The sequence below is a fragment of the Heptranchias perlo genome, chromosome 5 (genome assembly GCF_035084215.1).
Source record: "Heptranchias perlo isolate sHepPer1 chromosome 5, sHepPer1.hap1, whole genome shotgun sequence".
In the NCBI taxonomy this organism is placed as follows: Eukaryota; Metazoa; Chordata; class Chondrichthyes; order Hexanchiformes; family Hexanchidae; genus Heptranchias; species Heptranchias perlo.
The window spans coordinates 47,033,602-47,052,574 of record NC_090329.1 but is presented as its reverse complement, the minus strand read 5'-3'; the positions used below and the strand labels follow the sequence as shown (position 1 = coordinate 47,052,574).

The window sequence follows — 18,973 nt, the reverse complement described above, 5'->3', positions numbered from 1 at the left end:
CAAAATGTGGCATCTGGAAGGTGATGGAGTTCCAAAATTTTCATATAAATAGATCTGCACATGACTACAAAAGTGAACACCAGCAGCAGGGGAAGGATGAGGAAAGACATTTTACGCAGTAGTGAAACCTGCATAAACAGACACTCCTAAAAAACAGGCACCTGCAAAAAACAGACACTTGATACCCAAATAACTTACATGGCAAAATATACAAGAGGCACTCTGAAACCAGGGACACTCGCAAATTACGAACTCTGGACAGCCTTCAATGCACCAAGTCCTTTTACAACTTAAAGCACGGGATACGCAGGTCAGCACAAGGCGGCAGCAGGCTTTGTGAAAGAAACTGCTTTTGTGGAATGGGGAGCTCTTCACCCAGCATCCATAGCGGCAGTGAAACAACTATCTTTGGGATTGAATGTTTGCACGGTGCTATCCCAAGGATAGAGCGGTTTCTCTGCCACTACTACACATAATGTGACCTGTTGTATTTTCCCTCCCAAAAGTTTTCAATCCATTCGAAGGCTTGGTTTTGGAAGCTTCAATATACCGGCACAACCGGTCATCACACTTCCCCCTCTTTTTTGTCCCGTGACTGCCCTATTGCTGGAAAGTAGAACTGAGAAACGGAGTTCATTACTGAAGTTACACTCTGCTCCAAGTGAGAGGGGTTTATAATGAAACAAGACTGCAAAACTGTTAAGTGAACAGAGCTGAATGCTGGTGTGTAGGAGGTGGATTCTTAGCATTGTTGCAGCTGATTAGATGCTGATCATAATCTCAGCTAGTTCTTCAAGATTGTTGGGAATTTTTTTTTTAGAAACAGTACAATGACCATTTTGAAATAAGGACATCTGCAAAAAACAGCTGACCCTAGTCCCTAAAGTGTCTGTAATTTACAGGTTTCATTGTAATACTAAACACATGGCATTTCTAACCTCGTGGACTTCGCCAGTTACACCAGAAATACTATTTAACACCTCGTACGAGGACAGGAGCTTCCACTCTGCAGACATCACATTTACCAGCATTACAACTCCCATGCAGGTACATTTGAACCTTATGGGAAACAATCCTTTCTTGGCCAGCTTTTCTTCTTCCCCAAGCGGCCTGGCTTAAACTGGCTTACTCCCTTTGAGATAGCTGTACGCAATTTTATGGACTCTTTCACTGTAAAATAAGCAACGTACCCAAACTACTGTGACCATTTTGCATTGAAGTACCTGCACGAGTAGTTAACCTGGAAAAGAAGTCAAAAACAAAAACTATTATTGTGGTGCGAAAGGAGGATTTCTAGTAAATTTGACAATAGTCCTTCAAGTGTGATGCTAAAATAGATGTCAGGTCGCTGCACATCTATTAACTTGTAGTGGTTAATGCCGCATAATTCTAAGTCAGTTACCAATAAGGTACTGAGGGCAGTGACATTTTTGGTGAATTTCTTTGATACTTTCTAGCAGAGGTCAGTGCTAGTACCTCTTCTGCTTCTTTAATGGTCCCAGTAATCATTCATTTTATTTATGAATGAAGGATAATACCACCAACAGATCAGTTTCTGTATCAGTTCTGACCTAGTCTATATTTATGTACATTTCTCTTATACTTGGCAATTTAAAGAGGTGCTGCTGTGCATTTGATCCTATAGTGATAAGGGGTAATGAGTATGCACGGTTAGTACAGTAACAGAAATTGCATTCGGGCTCCAAAAACAAGCATGAGTGTTTTTTTTTAAAATGTCATGTCTGCCATGGAGTGCAAGCGCAGTTTGTTTGTGATACTAACATCACAGAAAGCTCAGCAGTAGTTGCTATGGTTATAACAGCCACTCATCAGTGCTGACAGCATGTGTACAGCTGTGTTTCTTTTTAACTGACAGTTGCTTGCGAGCAAGTTAGTGGAGTGGCTGTTTCAAGTTTGTGAAATAAATTCCATGCAGAACAGCAATACTATCACTATTACTGGCAACTTAAATAGAATAAAATATTTGTTAAGAAAAATGTATACTGCAGTATGGAGACTTCCATAAAGGTTGAAGTAGCTTGTACAGTTTTAGGCAAATTATAAAGAGGATATAGAAGTCATGAAAAAGGTGCAATGTAGATTCACTAGGATGATACCAGGGATGAAAGGATATAGTTATGATGAAAGAATTTTAAAAATTACCAGTGAGGAGAGATATTTAAGTGCTCAAAATTATGAAAGCTTTTAAGGCGGCAAATAGTGAAATGTTATTTCCATGGTCGATGAATCAGGAACAAGGGGCATACACTTAGGATTACTACTAGAAGCATATAAAGGAAAAGCTGGGGAAAATCTTTTGCAGTATAGGGTTATTAGGAAATGGTCCACTTTATCAGAAATAGTTATTGAAGCTGAGAAGGAATTAAATATTTAAAGAAATAATGAGGTGAAAGATACTGAAGGGATTAGAGCGGTTGATTGTGATGGGGGAGCTAGCACCAGTACATTCACAATGAACCAAATGGTCTTCTGTGCTAAAATTTCAAATTCTAGGTTAAAAGGAGCTTTCTATACAAATCTCCAAAGATATATATAATGGCAAGAAAATCCCAAAGAAATGAAATGCAGCAATATTGCTTTAGTCATTCAATGCATTCTTACAACCATCTAGAAACAAAAAGTGCTGTAAATTCATCTTACCTAGATTGCCTTGTTGAGCCACACCATTCTTCTGCTGGACCACTGTTATGGGGACTGCGTTCAGTTGAAAGATCACTAGAAACTGGATCGGCATTCCTTCGTCTAAGTTTTGTCGGAGGCTCCGTCTGACTATCACTCAAACTTGCGTCATCATTACCAGCATCCTGCTGCAAAAAAATATATTTTTGCTCTTTAAAAAAATGTTTAGAGAATGTTTGTCAAACTTTGATGGGGGTAATGGCCAATTTAAAAATAATCTACCCCTATCTATTGAACAAGTATTTTCCTCCTCACAACCAACATGTTCACATTAGACATCAAACTACAAGAATGCTTCTAGTACAATGGTTCAAGTTAAGATCTTCACAAATCTTAACTGAACAATGGTTCTAAGTCAGTTCAGTCCCTAGAAGTAATTAAAATTTCCTTTCCAATCCTATCTCTTCATCCTTTAGCCAGTAGATAGCAAATACAATTCACTGTGGAGAACCATAACATTTATATGGGAGCAAGAAACCAAAATGGAAAATCTGTGTTGAATGGAATAGTTAAGAAGCAAAATGATCAGTTATGAAAAATAATTGAAACGATTAACATGATGGAAGTTTTAAAAAAGCAAGCAAACTAGTGATCGAATACAAATCAGAAATATCATTACTGCACAAGGGCACATCCCAGATAGAGAACTATGAGTGTTGGTCACATTCATAGGAATAATATTATTGCTTTTAAGTGGGCACAACATAGAGCAATAAAAATGAAACCAGGTCTTAGGAATTTAAGTTACAAAAAAAGTTCAGAAAGATGGTTTAGCAGTGAAAAAACTTGGAGATGATTAATAAAAGTTTTCAAATTATGCAAGGGATAAAGTTGATAAAAGACAAACTCTTCACACCACTGATGGGTTCAAAAGCTAGAAATTAAAAACAGGAATGTTAAAAGTAAGAGAGGAAATTAGGCATAACTATGCCATACAAACGACGAATGACCTATGAAAATACAAGTCATCAATAAAGGCCATTGAAGTAAATTGTATAAATGCATTCAAGGAGCAACTAGCTGGGATTAGGGAGCAAAAGGAACAGAGGAATATGGTGAGTAAGCCAGAAGGTGGGGTTGAGATCAATAAGAAAAGAAAAGGCAGGCTTGTTAGGCCAAATGAACTTTCCCAGTTTCCTACTGTACTATTTTAATCAAGCATTGAAAAATGAAGCCTGTGCTTTGGAACGGAGGCAGTGAATTCTCAAACAAAATACAAGGGCAGATTTTCCTCAGTCCTACTCCTAATACCGAAGAAATGGGTACAACACAGAGTAAAATGTGCACCAAATTTGTCTGCTGTTTCCTAAACTGCTGTTTAGGTGCTTTTGGGCTTGAAGGAACAGCCTGGTATTGTTAAGAAAGACATATGTTTTTAGCTTTTTGAATACAAATAGTTTTGCTGCTGTTCAGACCTTGTTGCTGAATGCAGCTGGTCTCTTACACTTAGCGATGGAGGCAGTTTTCAGTGTTATGCCATACCCTTCTTGCAATATGGCTTATTTAGACATAAACAAAGGGAAACAATCACAAGCCCCTTAACAACCAAAGAAATTCACCTGGCCCTCTCCTGAGCCACTAACAATTGGTTCCCTACCACAAGGAATAAATCCCCCCACTTTCCCACACATCTACTCCAGGCCACTTTGAACAAAGAAAGCAGCCTCCGTCAAACCAGTAACCCCTTCCTTTTGGCATACAGTCATTCTTCACATCTACATTTGTTTTCCCTGTTCCTCCACCAACTGTTTGTCATCACTGTGCTGCCCTGCTCCAACACCCTCCAAAGTAAACTGCAGGCACATCCAGATTCCTGCCTGGAACACTGCTGCCATCCCAAGAAATGGCACAGGAAGGAGCATCCACACAGTGACAGGGGACAGTACATTTAAAAAAACAATAAAACCACATAAATACAAATCATGGCTTCTGGCCAGCTAAAATGGATTTCAACACCTTCAAAACTGATCAGCTGCTGACAGTTTTAAAAGTCACTGTTTAAATCTATAAAAATCTACTTCTCTTTTATGGGGCTTCCCTTTTAAGGAAGCTTTACAACCCCAGACGTCAGCAACACTAATTTGCATTTATATTGTGCCCTTAACTTAGTAAAATGTCCCACGGTGCTTCTTGCTCCCTTTGTGGCTGCACTCAATAGTGAGTCCCCATGTGCACGTGTATTTCAATTAAGCCTGACATTCATCCCTTTACCAACACCACCAAAACAGATCAACAGGTCATTGTTCTCAGTGCTATAGGATCTTATACTGAGCAAGTTACCTGCACACACAGTGAACTTTCAATACGTTCCACTCAAATTTCCCTCAGACAGTACCGGTAGATGAAAATTAGGGCTTTCCGGTTGTGACTTCGCACCAACAATTCCTTCCTTCAACCTCATGGAAGATGCTTCCCTAAAACGTGACTATCTACAAGGCAGGTGTAAAGAAGAAATTCTGATTTAAAAGGACTCCAAACTCTGGGCTCTCTATGATTCAAACAGACGATCTGAGTGTGGGGAGTCGCAAATAGAAATATGAACAGTAGCCTCAATTTTATTTATTATTGAGAAACCAAGATGAAAGCCAATCACCAAGGTTGAAAAGAGAAACAGAATTATACAAATCAGGAAGTGGTGATTAAGTCGTATCTAGATTGGGTTTAAAAGCCTGAAGATTATAGAAGGAAGAATAGGCTGAAGGAGACAGAGAGTTGATATCATCGAAAAGAATGAATTAAACTAGAAGATCCTTCAGCAAAGGATAGTTTAACATCACCCAAACTATTAATCACATTTTTTTCTTTCATACGCTGACAGAGCTGTCCTCTGCATTTTCTGTCGTTATATTGCTGATTTCCAGCATTCACAGTCCTATCTGCTTGATCACGAGAAAAGGAGGACTAATGCAAATCTGTGTTTCTACTCAGACATAGTGTCATAGAGCAGTGTCACTCGCTAATTCTTTGTCAACAGCCACAATTCCAACAAATGTCACATGACTGATTACCCTAAGGAACAATGCAACTGCTGCACCACAGGGCAAGTAAAGAGGAAAAGGCACAAAATCCCAGCAGAGTCAATATCCTAGGGTTGAGCTGGCTATAAACAGAGGCTCAGAGTCACATGGAGCAAAAGGTCTACTGAGGGCCATAAGAGATAAAGTGGGCAGCAAATGGGCCATACTGCGAGTACCACTACTAAAATATATTGGGCCGGATTTTTCTGTGAGTGACGAACGAATGTTAGACTTGCACTTGCCTATAGACTTTCTACGGGGTTTTGCACAGCAAGTTACTGTAAATTAGAGATCCAAACCGCATAGTGCCCTCTATAGGGCAATCTGTGAACAGGGCAAGCAACTGTGTCTCCTTAACCAGACTGAAGAGTCGTTAATGAGCAGCAGAGTCTGAACAAGGCAGTGTAAGTTAGAATAGTGAATTCAATGTCAAGTCAGGTACAGAAAGCAAAATCAAGAAGGAAAGAATGAAATAAGAGAAAGAGATAAACGAGACCAGGAAAAAGTTTTTTAAAAATTTAATTTTAAAAAAAATCTCCAACAATAATCAAACGCTGAAGGAATGAGACGCCACACTTGTAAAAGTTGATTTTCAGTGCCAGAGATGTTGTTTGGCAGTAATTAAGACTTAGCATGCCATTAAAAGGGTACTCAGACTGGAATGGACAAGCCCTAACTTTTTGTGGCGAGTTTAGTCCACATACACGCCATTCAATACAGCTTATGGAGGGGCAGCACATCTCGGACAACAACTTACAGATTTTCATGTTTAACTGTGCACGTGCACTCGCAGTAGTTGCTGTCTGATCTGCAAATAAATAACCGTGAGCACTGTTAGCCTCACCGTTATTTTCACAGCAAGATCCGACCCACTGACTACCAATACTAATGCTCTATTCTAGAAACGAGGAAAAGAAAAACACAGAAACGTGCATTTATAAGCAGCCAGGTCCCACTAAAAGCAATGCGATAAATGACCAATTTGTTTTTAAACTGTTTTTGATGTTAGTTGAGGGATAAATGTTTGCCAGAACACCAGAGACCTCCCCTGCTTTCCAGTTGGAGGGCAGAACTAAATGCTATAAGAACCAAATTTTTTCTCCCTGTTGGTTGGGCGCAAACTTGAGGCATAAAAATTTTAAGCAGAGCTGATCGTTTTAGAATCACATTTGCACGTGTTTATTTTGTTTTTATCCTTCAAGTTGGGCACAAAAATCCTCAGATCCAATGGTGGATCTAGGGTGCAAATCCAGTGCAACAGGCCCAGCAGGCATGGGGATTCTGGTGGAACTAGAAACGCTGGATTTCCACCCACAATCCAAGTGGCAGCCAATTCCTGAAACTTTCTTCAAGACTAGTTGCAGCAACTTTTTTTTGAGATAAGGAAGATGGTCCTTGGCGTGAATGCATAGCTGGCTTTATTGAATATTCCTGCCACTTTGTTGATGGAAGTGCCAGAATTTGAAAATAAAAACGGGTATAAGTTTACCTTAAACAAACTACACTGAGATTCGCGTATTTAGGATTATACCAGTGTACTGCTGCGTTGTGTGAGGTCGACCGTTGGCTTGTGTCTAAGTCGAAATGCCTAGCGGTCTTCAATCGGTTTACATGCATATGGTTGAAGTCCTTTTATTACTATGGAGTAATTGGGGAAAAAGCCCACACCACTTATATTACAACATTCAACACCCGTGGGAAAATATGAATAACATTAACAATCGATAACATAATAGATTGCAAACCTCAGTCAGGTGTAGCTGAGAATACAAGTATCAGCCCACCGTGCCTGTTCCTGGAAAACATATTTTTACATACTTTTTTTTTTAATGTTTGCAGTAGGTAATGATTTTTATTTCCAGTAGAAAACAAACCTTTCTAACAGATTCAAAAAAAAATCAATATAGGGCAGAACTCACTACTGACAATAAATGAAAACCGAATGTGTATATATAACATTCTTCTGTTTGTAATTTTAACAAGAGGCCATTAACTCTTATTTTAACTTTACCCTGTAAAGTTATAATACAACTGCTTTTGTTTTCATCATATTTAAAGTATCTCTAATTCTAACTCCAAGAAAAAAACTCATTTTGGTTTGAAAGGCAAAATTACAGTATGCTCCAAAACGCTGGAAAATATGAAATACAAGATGGCAAAAATCAAAACTTTGTGGCAGGAAGACAGGTTCCCATAAAAATAAATCTCCCACCTTCAGAACTCTCATCCCCCTTTAGTACCATTGTTGCAAACTGCACCTTTGTGCAATTTAGTAATTTTTTCACTAAAATAAATCGATCACATTTTGGCTATATCTGCAGCTTACGTTATGAATGCCCATCTACCACTGCACTTTTAATGCCACCCCGTGCCTTTACATATTATAAGACTTATATTCAGGTCCTTTTTGACCTGACAGTTTCTCTGGAGCTGTGCCAGCTTTTGTGAAGCTGTTGGCCAGCTTTTGTTAGTTTTCTAGGTTGGCATGTATACAACAGCCAAGTACTTAATTAGTTCAAGGTCTCTTACTCCAGACTAGACAGACAGTCATGCAATTTGATATCTTCTCACAAACTCGTTTGGGAAGATGCTAGGGAAATCAAAATCTGGTGTAACATGAAGGCTAGAGATTACTGCTAGCCTCCAACCAGGTATCTTCAATATAATTATTGTTCAATTTCAGAACCTGGGTTCAAATATCAACACAAAAATAATATAGGATGATCCTATTTATTTAATAGTGCAGAATCGTTTTAGAAAGTAGTTTTATATATCCAGATTTCAGTGTCCCTACTATTAAGCTCATCTTGCTTACATTACAGGAAGTACAAAAAATATGGCTGTCATCAGGCTCCCAATGTGCAGGTAGTGAAAGTTTCACCATCAATCCTCTGTATGCAGCTTTCTATGACTCCAAGGAAGTTAATGAAGCTTAAAAAAAAGCTTGAGAAAAATTTTAAAACTGCACGTAGGGACTTGGAAATAAGCTTTTAATTTTTCTCTCTGATGTCTCGACACAAAAAAGAAGTAACCCTGTACAGGTGAGCAGATGAAAACCTGCTTCACTGCATATAGATGTGAGCATGAATGCTTCAGCTGCTCAAACTGGCAGCAGTTTTGTTTTTTGCTGACTCTGTCCCTGGTAGTATTGCTGCTCCTGTTTTACAGTGATGGGAAGCACCAAAGCCAGGATTCCAATTGCCCAATATGCAAGTCTCCAAGATGTCAGAAGCAATTACATCAACGTGTTTATGGTGTGAATTTGACATTGACTTAAGCAGTTGCACCAGCAGATCTATGCTAGAAATAGTATTAGAAATATGGTATTAGTTTTGCTTTCATTTGACAGCACCAATTGAGATACATAAAGGACAGAAACATTATTCAGTTCAATAAAACTATAACTTCTAATCCAACTTAAAATACACCAACCATATTTATAAATCTAGCATTTTAAAAGAACCAACAGCATTCTCAATGCTTCAGTACGAAGAAAAGCCTGAACTTGTCTCATGTTCAGCTATTATTACACCGTCTCCAAAATACTGGATGGATGAACAAAACAAACTGAAGTCACACAATTATTCAGCCTTAAGAAAAGTATGACCTGCAATAGCCTCTAAAGGCTTTATAGACTAAAAGGCATTGCATATGTTCATGAATGCATATTCCATTGGTTTTACAAAGAAGTTGTGTTCACTTTGAGTTCAAAGGAGGTTCACATTTTTCTCTCTTCCCCCTGCGCTCCCCCCACCCCCAAGAAGCCACTTCAAGCCAACAATTGCAAGTTCATAACTGGTCAATAAAAAGAATTTGCATGTATATAGCTCCTTGTCAACTCTCAAAAATGTCCTAAAGCACATTTCATACAATGAAATACTCTGAAGTGCATTGCTGCTGTGATACAGGCAAATACGGCAGTGATTTGCTCATAACAATGTCTCACAAAAGGCAGTGGGACGAATGACCAGTTAAACAAGTGCCAGGGTAAAAGAGACTAAGTACCAGTTTGGCTTAGAAAGTTACAGCAGAACAAGTAACTCCTCGTCAAAGTTCGGCAAAAATCAGTAGGACCGCACTTCCTACTGGCACAGAACCATCCATGTGCTTAGGTTTTGAGTATACTAGAAGAGAAACCAGTGGTTGATGAAGGGAAAATCCTAAATGTGTAAAATGTGAGGAAAGTTCCCACCGCCAACACCCCCAACCCAAACAAAAAAAATTTCCCTCTAGCAATTTTCTGCAATACAGCTCAGCAAGCACAATGGCCTTCTGGACCTTTACCCAAGTGACCATTATTCATGTGTAAGCCTGGATAGTGAACACTGGCAGGCTTTTAACTGAGATTCATTACTGCCTGGCCTATACAATCTTTACCAACGTCCATACAGGAGTAATTTCACCAGGGGCAACTGGATAACAATGAATACTAGGAACCAACTGCAGGATATTCACTGCCAACTAAATTCACCACAGACCAGGGATTGAACCTGGAGCCTCTCTCATTGGTCAGCATGATTCAACAATCAAGTAATGAGCTGTTCATTTTACATTTTGCAGTCCACAACAGTATTTTGAATAACATTTCCATTTCCTATTTGGATCCTTTAATCAAGAAATATCACTAGGAATAAGTCAACACAATATCAGTTTCAATATGGAGAAAAACTGTCATATTGCAGACATAATCCAATGGTGCACACAACTAGAAAAAAGCCAGATATCTAACTCAACAGTTAAATAAGAATTAGATTTGGGTGTAAGCTTAAATTCTATCACTTTTTCAATCAAAAATGATATTCCTGAGTGAAGTTATATTTCTAACAAAATTCATGGCAATTGAAGAGGCACAGTAATTAAGAAATGAAGAGAGCTGGAGCCAACTTGGAGAGAAATACACAAGATCTTCTACTGAATTTTACAATTCCAAGAATGCCTTTACCTATGTCACGCAGTCAAGAGGAGTAATGCAGGAAAGGAGGTGGGGAGAAATGGCACACAACTTCCCACACCTGTATACCTTTTCCTACACTGAAAATTACTAGAATCATAGAATGGTTACGGCACAGAAGGAGGCCATTTGGCCCATCGAGCCTGCGCCGTATCTCTGCAAGAGCAATCCAGCTAGTCTCACTCCCCCGCTCTTTCCCCGTAGCCCTGCAAATTTTTCTCCTTCAGATACCCGTCTAAATCCTTTCTGAAAGCCACAACTGACCCTGCTTCCACCACCCTTTCAGGCAGTGCATTCCAAATCATAACCACTCGCTGCATAAAAAAGTTTATCGTCATGTCACCTTTGGTTCTTTTGCCAATCACCTTAAACCTGTGTCCTCTGGTTCGCGACCCCTCCTTCAGTGGGAACAGTTTTTCTTTTATTTACTTTGTCAAGATCCCTCATGATTTTGAACACCTCTATCAAATCTCCTCTCAACTTTCTCTGCTCTGAGGAGAACAATTCCAGCTTTTCCAGTCTATCCACGTAACTGATAGAAAACTGATACTAGATAACCGCTTTTCAGTGGACTTTTTTTCAAATTCTCTAACATTTTAAAACATTTGTACAGAATTCAACTACAGCTGTAATCATATTTCTACATATGCTTAATCTAGGATTTCATACGAGTTATTATTCTGCAGTCAAGTAAGCTTTAGTGACATTTCCTTCATTTTATTAAATTGTCAAAAATATGAAAATCAAATATCAAAACATCAATTCCATTACTGAAAAACAAATCAAAAAAGCTGTAGTTATAGCAACACAATGACAGGCGACAAATATGCTGTTATAGGCTCTGATTAACCTATAATATTCGTGTAGAAAAGTGGTCTCAACAAAAAAAAGTGTTGTTTGCATTTGGCAGCACCAAAAATGGTGCCGTTTACCAGATGAGACAATGGCTGTTGGGTTGGGTTTTGCCCCCTATATAGGGGAAAATGTAACTGAATATATTCTTCCCCTTCCCTTGCAGTTTTTCTGTCTGTTTTCAGAGAATTCTATCAACTTAGCTGTTTGGAAAATTGTATTTACTCCCTTCTACATTAGTTGTTGGACACTGTGGTTGCAATGTTCATTTTTTTTTAAAAAGCATCCCTGAGAGCAATTTTTTTACATTCTAAAACACAAAAACATTCAATATATTTTTATATACCTTTCATGTTCCTACTTACCCTTTTGTTCTTTGTGTTTTCATCTGTCATCCCTTCGCTCAAATTTTCCATCTTTTCATAACATACTGTGGTTCATCCTATCCCCTCTGTGTGCAATATATATTCATAGAACTAGTGACTCACCCATGTCCTTGCTCAGTTATGTCTTTTAACTGTTTGTTTTAATACGACAAAACGGGAGGCAGATCTGGATGACTCAAACCACCAGTGATGGGAGGACTGAACAGTGTTACTTATTAAAATGTTGCTATTATATTTAAGACATTGCGAATGTAGCAAAAACATTACTAAATCGTGACAACAGAACGTAGGCATAGCAAACAGAAGTCCCAAGAATTTTATATGTAGACATATGGAGAATGTCCAATGGCAGCACACGGTAAGTCGAATTCTAGCAATATTTTGATGGAGCTCCAGGAGCACTAGGGCAGGTCTTGCGATATGGAATCTCTAGGAGAGAGATCCTGGGATCTCGGGGCATTGGGGAGAAAAGTCTCAGGGCCTCGGTGCAGTGGGTGGTTCTAGCATCAGTGAGCACTGGGAATGTGGTCTATTAGTTGTGAGCACCGAGAGGAAGCCAAGTATCTGGGAGTGAAGGCAAATTTGGGGAGGTCCAGCAGGAACGAAGAGGGGGTTTTGGATCACTGGAGCAGCTGGAATCTGGCAGCATTGAGTCGACAGGCTTTAGCAGCCATGTAGCGAAGAAGGGTTCCGGAAAATGGTACTCAAAGTGCTGATGGCCCTTTGCAAACCCAACCCCACATGCACCCTCCTTCCCGTGTTCCCACCCTACAGCATCATTCCTTAACCAGTCTGCAGCCCCTTTTGCACCCTCAGATATGCTCTGTCAGCCAGTTCCTGCCTTTATGATCCTGCCATAAAGTGTAAATTTCTGCTTCATAAAATTAATGGACCAGAAATCATGGGCTGGGGACGTACAACTTCTTGATGTGACTCCCAGTATATGCCAAGAGCAGAGAGATGGAACATTTAATGCACTTAGTGAGTTTGTCAATTTATCCAGTCTTAATTAAACATAAGTTTCCACAAACATAAATTGTCTCACAATGCACAAATGCTCATTGTTCATGCCAGCATTTCCCAAATTGTGGGGCGCACCCCGGAGGGGCACGAAAGGTTCCAAAGGGGTGCGCGAAGAGGTCGAAAAAATAAAATATTTTCAGAAAAAACGATGTTGAAGTGTGTCCCTAAGTGAACACTTTTGCCGTGCTCCCTACACGTGGTTTGGGACACTGCCTTAGATTGCAATAATCCATTCACGTGACTGGGGAAGTCCCACAAAATGGCAATGACATCCCTCCAGCAAATGACCAATAGGCTGTGTGTGTGGACGTCCCACAGTTTGGGAAACAGTTTTACAATAAAGACCTGTAGGATAGGAGCCAGTACCATTAGGAAAACAGTATGTTTATTTTTATACTTGATTTATTGAACTTTGTTTTATGTTTTGTAAGTTATCACCAAATATCTGATGTTTACATTTATAGGGGGGGCATGAGAGTGCTCGCCTTCACTATTGTGGGGCAGAAGCCAAAATATTTTAGGAAGCTAGTTTTTGCAATTTCCAAGTTTTTAATACAAAAAAATTCTCCAAGTCTCAAAAATAATTTAAAAGAGAAAATTAAATATATGCAACCAAAAGGAGGTGACTGACTTCAAAAAAATCCATTCTGGATAAACAATCTCCTTTTTCTTTTCTAATCAACAAAGAACCAACCATAACATGAATTGCTCCTCACAGGTACTACCTGTTGTTGGTCTGTGAGTTCATTCCTATCCTATCAGACATCTCCCCCTTTTGTTATTTGGCATTTTCCTGCCCTGCCCCCACATGCCCCGCACCCCGTGCCCCCCACCCCGCGCGCCCCCCACCCCCCACTTTTCCCTGCCTCTGCACTTGCTTAAAAGCTATTCATCTCTAACATCTTCCAGTTCTGCTGAAAGGTCATCGACTTGAAATGTTAACTTTGTTTCTCTCTCCCGACAGATGCTGCCTGGCCTGCTGAGTGTTTCCAGCATCTTCTATTTTTATTTACTCTAACTACAGCCTGACTATCTACATATTTAGCATTTAGATAATAAGAGAGAAGCCAAGTTTAATCAGAAGTTTGCCAAAATGAATATTTACACTTGGTATTACAAAAAACATTTTTTGACTAAGGCACAGATTTATTTACAAATATAAGAACCTTTTGCCCTTGGTGAAATTATTCTGGAACATCAAGTGCCAATTACATTATCACAATATAATGCACCCACTGCATTAAGTTATCCGCTGCAAAGCACATATGAATTGCAAGACTTTTCTTTTTAGTTGCAACTTATTTAGCAAAAGGAAAGAAACTTGTATTAGCTTTAAGGTATAATCAGTCAGCAGTCCAAAAACACATTGCACTGAAATTAAATGAACTCTGCCCACACATGTATGGACGCAGATGCACAGCTCTGCTTCTCAAGCAGCTACATTTTAATATTATGCAAGTACAGGCAGTGATGTCCATTTCCTCCCAATGCTAAAGGTATTGAATAAAAACTTTATAAATTCCCCAGCAAATCCTGTCTGGACAGTTTTAAAATGTAGCTTTGCATTAGTTCTGAGTGATACTGCACTCAGTAAGAACTCCAAAACAGTACCAAGTGGAGGAATCAGATCATCAACCTGAATAGCGAGGGCCACCGATACTTTGTAACGATAAGCAGCTGAAACCCCTTTGGACTGGCGCAAAAACAGAGTGTGTCTGCATCCTTCAGAAATCTGTGAAGCTTCTTGGTTTAAAAATTGAAATTTGGACAATAACTTTCTTTAACAATTATATATTACTTAAACTTATGTGATTTATCCCCTTGATGATTTCAAGCAGTCTTAGCAGACTTATCTCTCTACAAATATTATTACGGTCAACATTCTATGCAAGTCATGAAACTGAGCTTACCAACTGTAACTAATCACATAGAAATAATTTTCATTAATTCTAATTAAGGTAATCATACAAAACAATTCATCATTAGTCAGTGATGCAATACAAGTGTTATAAACTATGTTGAGTCACAGCAATAAGTGGTGTTAATAACTTTAAAGATGAGCACACAGCTGATTATGCAACTTGCCAGAGCCTCTTTCTATAGGTCAATCATACAATCCTATTAAACAAATCTCAGTTATTACATCTAACTAACTATAATGCTAAATATTACCACAGATTTCCCACTTTTTTCAGACCACCTGTTTACTCGAGATTCCTTGCTGACTGTCAATTATGTCATAACCTAAAGGAGCAATTCACCTTTAGGATATGACAAATAGGTACTGCAAGAAAAGGCTGTCCAACATGTGCTAGTGTACTGATGCTAGCAAAGTATTGGACAGTCACCATTAAATACATTTCCACAGTAAAACAGTCAGTCTGTCAGTTCAAACCTACTTAATTTCCGTGAGAACAAAATGCAACTATAAATGTGGAAAAAGTCAAAAATACCCTGCTACTACAACTACGAAAAGCATTTGCAAGTAGACAAAAGCATAGTGTATAAAATGTAAACTAAAAGGACTCTGTTTGCAAAATTACACTTTAATAAAAGCACAACAATATTAATACTAATAAAATCTATGCACTATTTTAAATATGTGAATCAATACGGATACTAAATTGTTTTGAGGATTTTTGACGTCAAGGTTCTCGTCATATTATTTGTTTTCCAACTAAATTTAATGTCTGATGAGAGGAAGTCGCATAAGATTGTTTAAAACCAAGATGTCTGCTGTTAAGATCACGGAATATAATTTACAGCGTAACTGTATACATGTAAATCCTCTAACATCCTTATATCAGAATGCAACACTTGGCATTTGAATAATGACATGGTAAAAGTTTTTTCACTGTTTTTTCAGCGAGTGATTAGGCAAATTCAAATTCAACCTATTTGACTCATTGTTTTCTTTAGGTACGAAAAGAAACCCAATATCAGAGGAAATTCTTTGTGAAGGTAGTTAATCATCACTGCTTTAAGGGAATTAATGTATTGAAGTGATTTAATTGCCTGCAAATACAAAGTGTGAATAGGAAAATAGAAAATATTAAGTGTAAAAGTTTGTAAAATCTAAACACCTAATAGGAACGAGAAGTACAGTGAGAGGGACAGTAATCTACCGAATGTGACTTACTACAAAGACAACTTGTGAAAGTCAAAGTGAAGTTACTTTTTGGTGAGATGAGCAGGGAATCTACTGAGGAAGTCTCTAGAGAAAAATAATAGAACACACTAAAAAGATGTCTGAGTATATTAACCTCCAATGGTGGAATAAGTCAGTGTGCATATAAAATGGGCTCCACAGAATCCAACTTTTTTCCACTAACATTGAGGATGGGAGGCATATTCCCAGATATTTTTATGCCTGTAACAAGGTACACAAGATAACAACTTGCATAGCACCTTTAACGTAGTAAAAGGTTGCAAGGTCCTTCACAGGAGCATTACCAAACAAAATTGGACACCACGCCACATAAGGAGATATTGAGACAGGTGACCAAAAGCTTGGTCAAAGAAGTTTTAAGAAGCATCTTAAAGGAGGAGAGAGAAGTAGAGGGGCAAAGGGGCTTAGGGAAGGAATCCCAGAACTTAAGGCCTAGGCAGTTGAAGGTACGGCCACCAATGGAGATTTGGGAGAGCTGTAGGAGGTTACAGAGATAGGGAGGGGCGAGGCCATGGAGGGATTTGAAAACAAGGATGAGAATTTTAAAAATCGAGGCGCTGCCCGATGGGGAGCCAATGCAGGTCAGCGAGCACAGTGGTGATGGGTGAACGGGACTTGGTGCAAGTTAGGATACCAGCAACAGAGTTGTGGATGAGGTCAAGCTTCTGGAGGGTGAGAGATGGGAGGCCGGCCAGGAGAGCATTGGAATAGTCAAGTCTAGAGGCAACAGGCACGGATGAGGGTTTCAGCAGCAGATGAGCTGAGATGGGGCAGAAACGGGCGATGTTACAGAGGCAGAAGTAGGCGATGGGAGCGGATATGGGGTCGGAAGCTCATCTCAGGGTCAAATAGGACGCCAAGGTTGCGAATGGTCTGGCTCAGCCTCAGACAGTGGCCAGGGAGAGGGATAAAGTCGGTGGCTAGGGAACGGAGTTTGTGGCAGGGAACGAAGATAAGGCTTCAGTCTTCCCAATATTTCGCTGGAGGAAATTTCTGTCAGACAACCAGTGTGACAAATCAAAGGCAGTAGAGGGGTCAAGAGAGGTGGTGAAGAGGTAGAGCTAGGTGTCGTCAACGTACATGTGAAACTTGATGTTTTGTTTTTGGATGATGTGGCCGAGGGGCAGCATGTAGATGAGAAATAGGAGCGGGCCAAGGATAGATCCTCCTAGGATAAAGTAAATTATCAACAAAACAAACAACAGTGGAGAAATTTTAAGATTTAAATGTTAACTTGCTTGATAGATCTAATAAAATAATTCACTCTCAATAGTATCCACTCATCAAACAATATCGAATTAAGTCCACATTCTGGAAATTTGGTTTGGTACATAACAATGCTTAAAAACTTAAAATGAATAGTGCAAGCACATATACAATTTTGGAATCAGAACCAAGGAAATTCATAACACTATCCTTATGTGCTGCAGTGTGTCTGCTTATCCATTCACTAGCACACAGTTTTTAAAAAAGACAATAAAGGGACAAATCTATATGGATGAATTGTCATCAGTTCTGGATGCAAATATCCTATAGTTCTTTTTGGCAAGCTCAGCAAAACATGATAAATCTGACATGGATTTGAATCAGTTCTCAACGGAACTTCTGGAAAAGGTTTTTCATCAGAACTGCTATTGACAACTAGAAGAAATGCTGATTTTTTTTTACAATGACAAACAATGGATTAAATAACACAGAATAAGAAAAGAATTCAAATGTATCCATTGGATACATTGAGGTGGAGCAAGTGTCATTAGGGGAACATTTAGGGAACAGTAATCATATAAGGTTTAGATTAGCTATGGAAAAGGACAAGGAGCATTCGAGAGTAAAAATACTTAATTGGAGGAGGGCCAATTTCAGTGGGGTCGAGAAAGGATCTGGCCTAGCTAAAACGCAATCAAAGATTGACTGGCAAAACTGTAATCGAACAATGGGCGGCCTTTAAAGAGGAGAAGGTTCAGGTACAGTCTAGTACATTCTCATGAGGGTGGAAAGGTAGGACAAACAAAGCCAGAGCTCCCTGGATGATGAAAGAGATAGAGAGTAAGACGAAGCAGAAAAAGGGGGCATACGACAGTTGCCAGGTTGATAATAAGTGAGAACCAGGCTGAATATAGAAAGTTCAAAGGGGAAGTGAAAAAGGAAGTAACAGTGTGAGAATAGACTGGCAACTAACATAAAAGGGAATCCAAAAATCTTCTATAGGCATATAAATAGTAAAACGGGTAGTAAGAGGAGGGGTAGGGCCGATTAGGGAGCAAAAAGGAGATCTATGCATGGAGCGAGAGGGCATGGCGGAGGTATTAAATGAGTACCTTGCATCTGTGTTGCCAAGGAAGATGCTGCCAAAGTCACAGTAAAACAGGAGGTAGTTGAAATACTGGATGGGCTAAAAATTGATAAAAAGGTACTAGAAACGCTAGCTGTACTTAAGAGTAGATAAGTCACCCGTCCCGGATGGGATGCATGCTAGGTTGCTGAGGAAAGTAAGGGTGGAAATTGCGGAAGTACTGGCCATAATCTTTCAATCATCCTTAGATACAGGACTGGAGAATTGCAAATGTTACACCCTTGTTCAAAAAAAGTGTAAGGATAAACTCAGCAACTACAGGCCAGTCAGTTTAACCTCGGCGCTGAGGAAACTTTTAGAAACGATAATCCGGGACAAAATTAAGTCACTTCGACAAGTGTGGATTAATTAAGGAAAGCCAGCATGGATGTTAAAGGTAAATCATGTTTAACTAACTTGATTGAGTTTTTTGATGAGGTAACAGAGAGGGTTAATGAGGGCAATGTGGTTGATGTGGTATATATGGGCTTCCACAAGGTGTTTGATAAATGCCACATAATAGGCTTGCCAGCAAAGTTGAAG

General features: G+C 39.2%; 1 protein-coding gene across 2 annotated transcripts in view; it reads right to left on the bottom strand.

Annotated features, from left to right (window-relative positions):
• Positions 1-18,973, bottom strand: part of atad2b (ATPase family AAA domain containing 2B) — a 112,473-nt gene that overhangs the window by 79,909 nt on the left and 13,591 nt on the right. The window contains exons 2-3 of one of the 2 annotated variants that reach the window (XM_067984317.1): positions 2,662-2,825; positions 1,191-1,240 (exon numbers count right to left, since the gene is read on the bottom strand). In XM_067984317.1, coding sequence (XP_067840418.1) covers positions 1,191-1,240; positions 2,662-2,825 — 214 coding nt within the window. Of the gene's footprint in view, positions 1-1,190; positions 1,241-2,661; positions 2,829-18,973 lie in introns of both variants that reach the window. The other variant, XM_067984316.1, reaches the window with a different exon arrangement.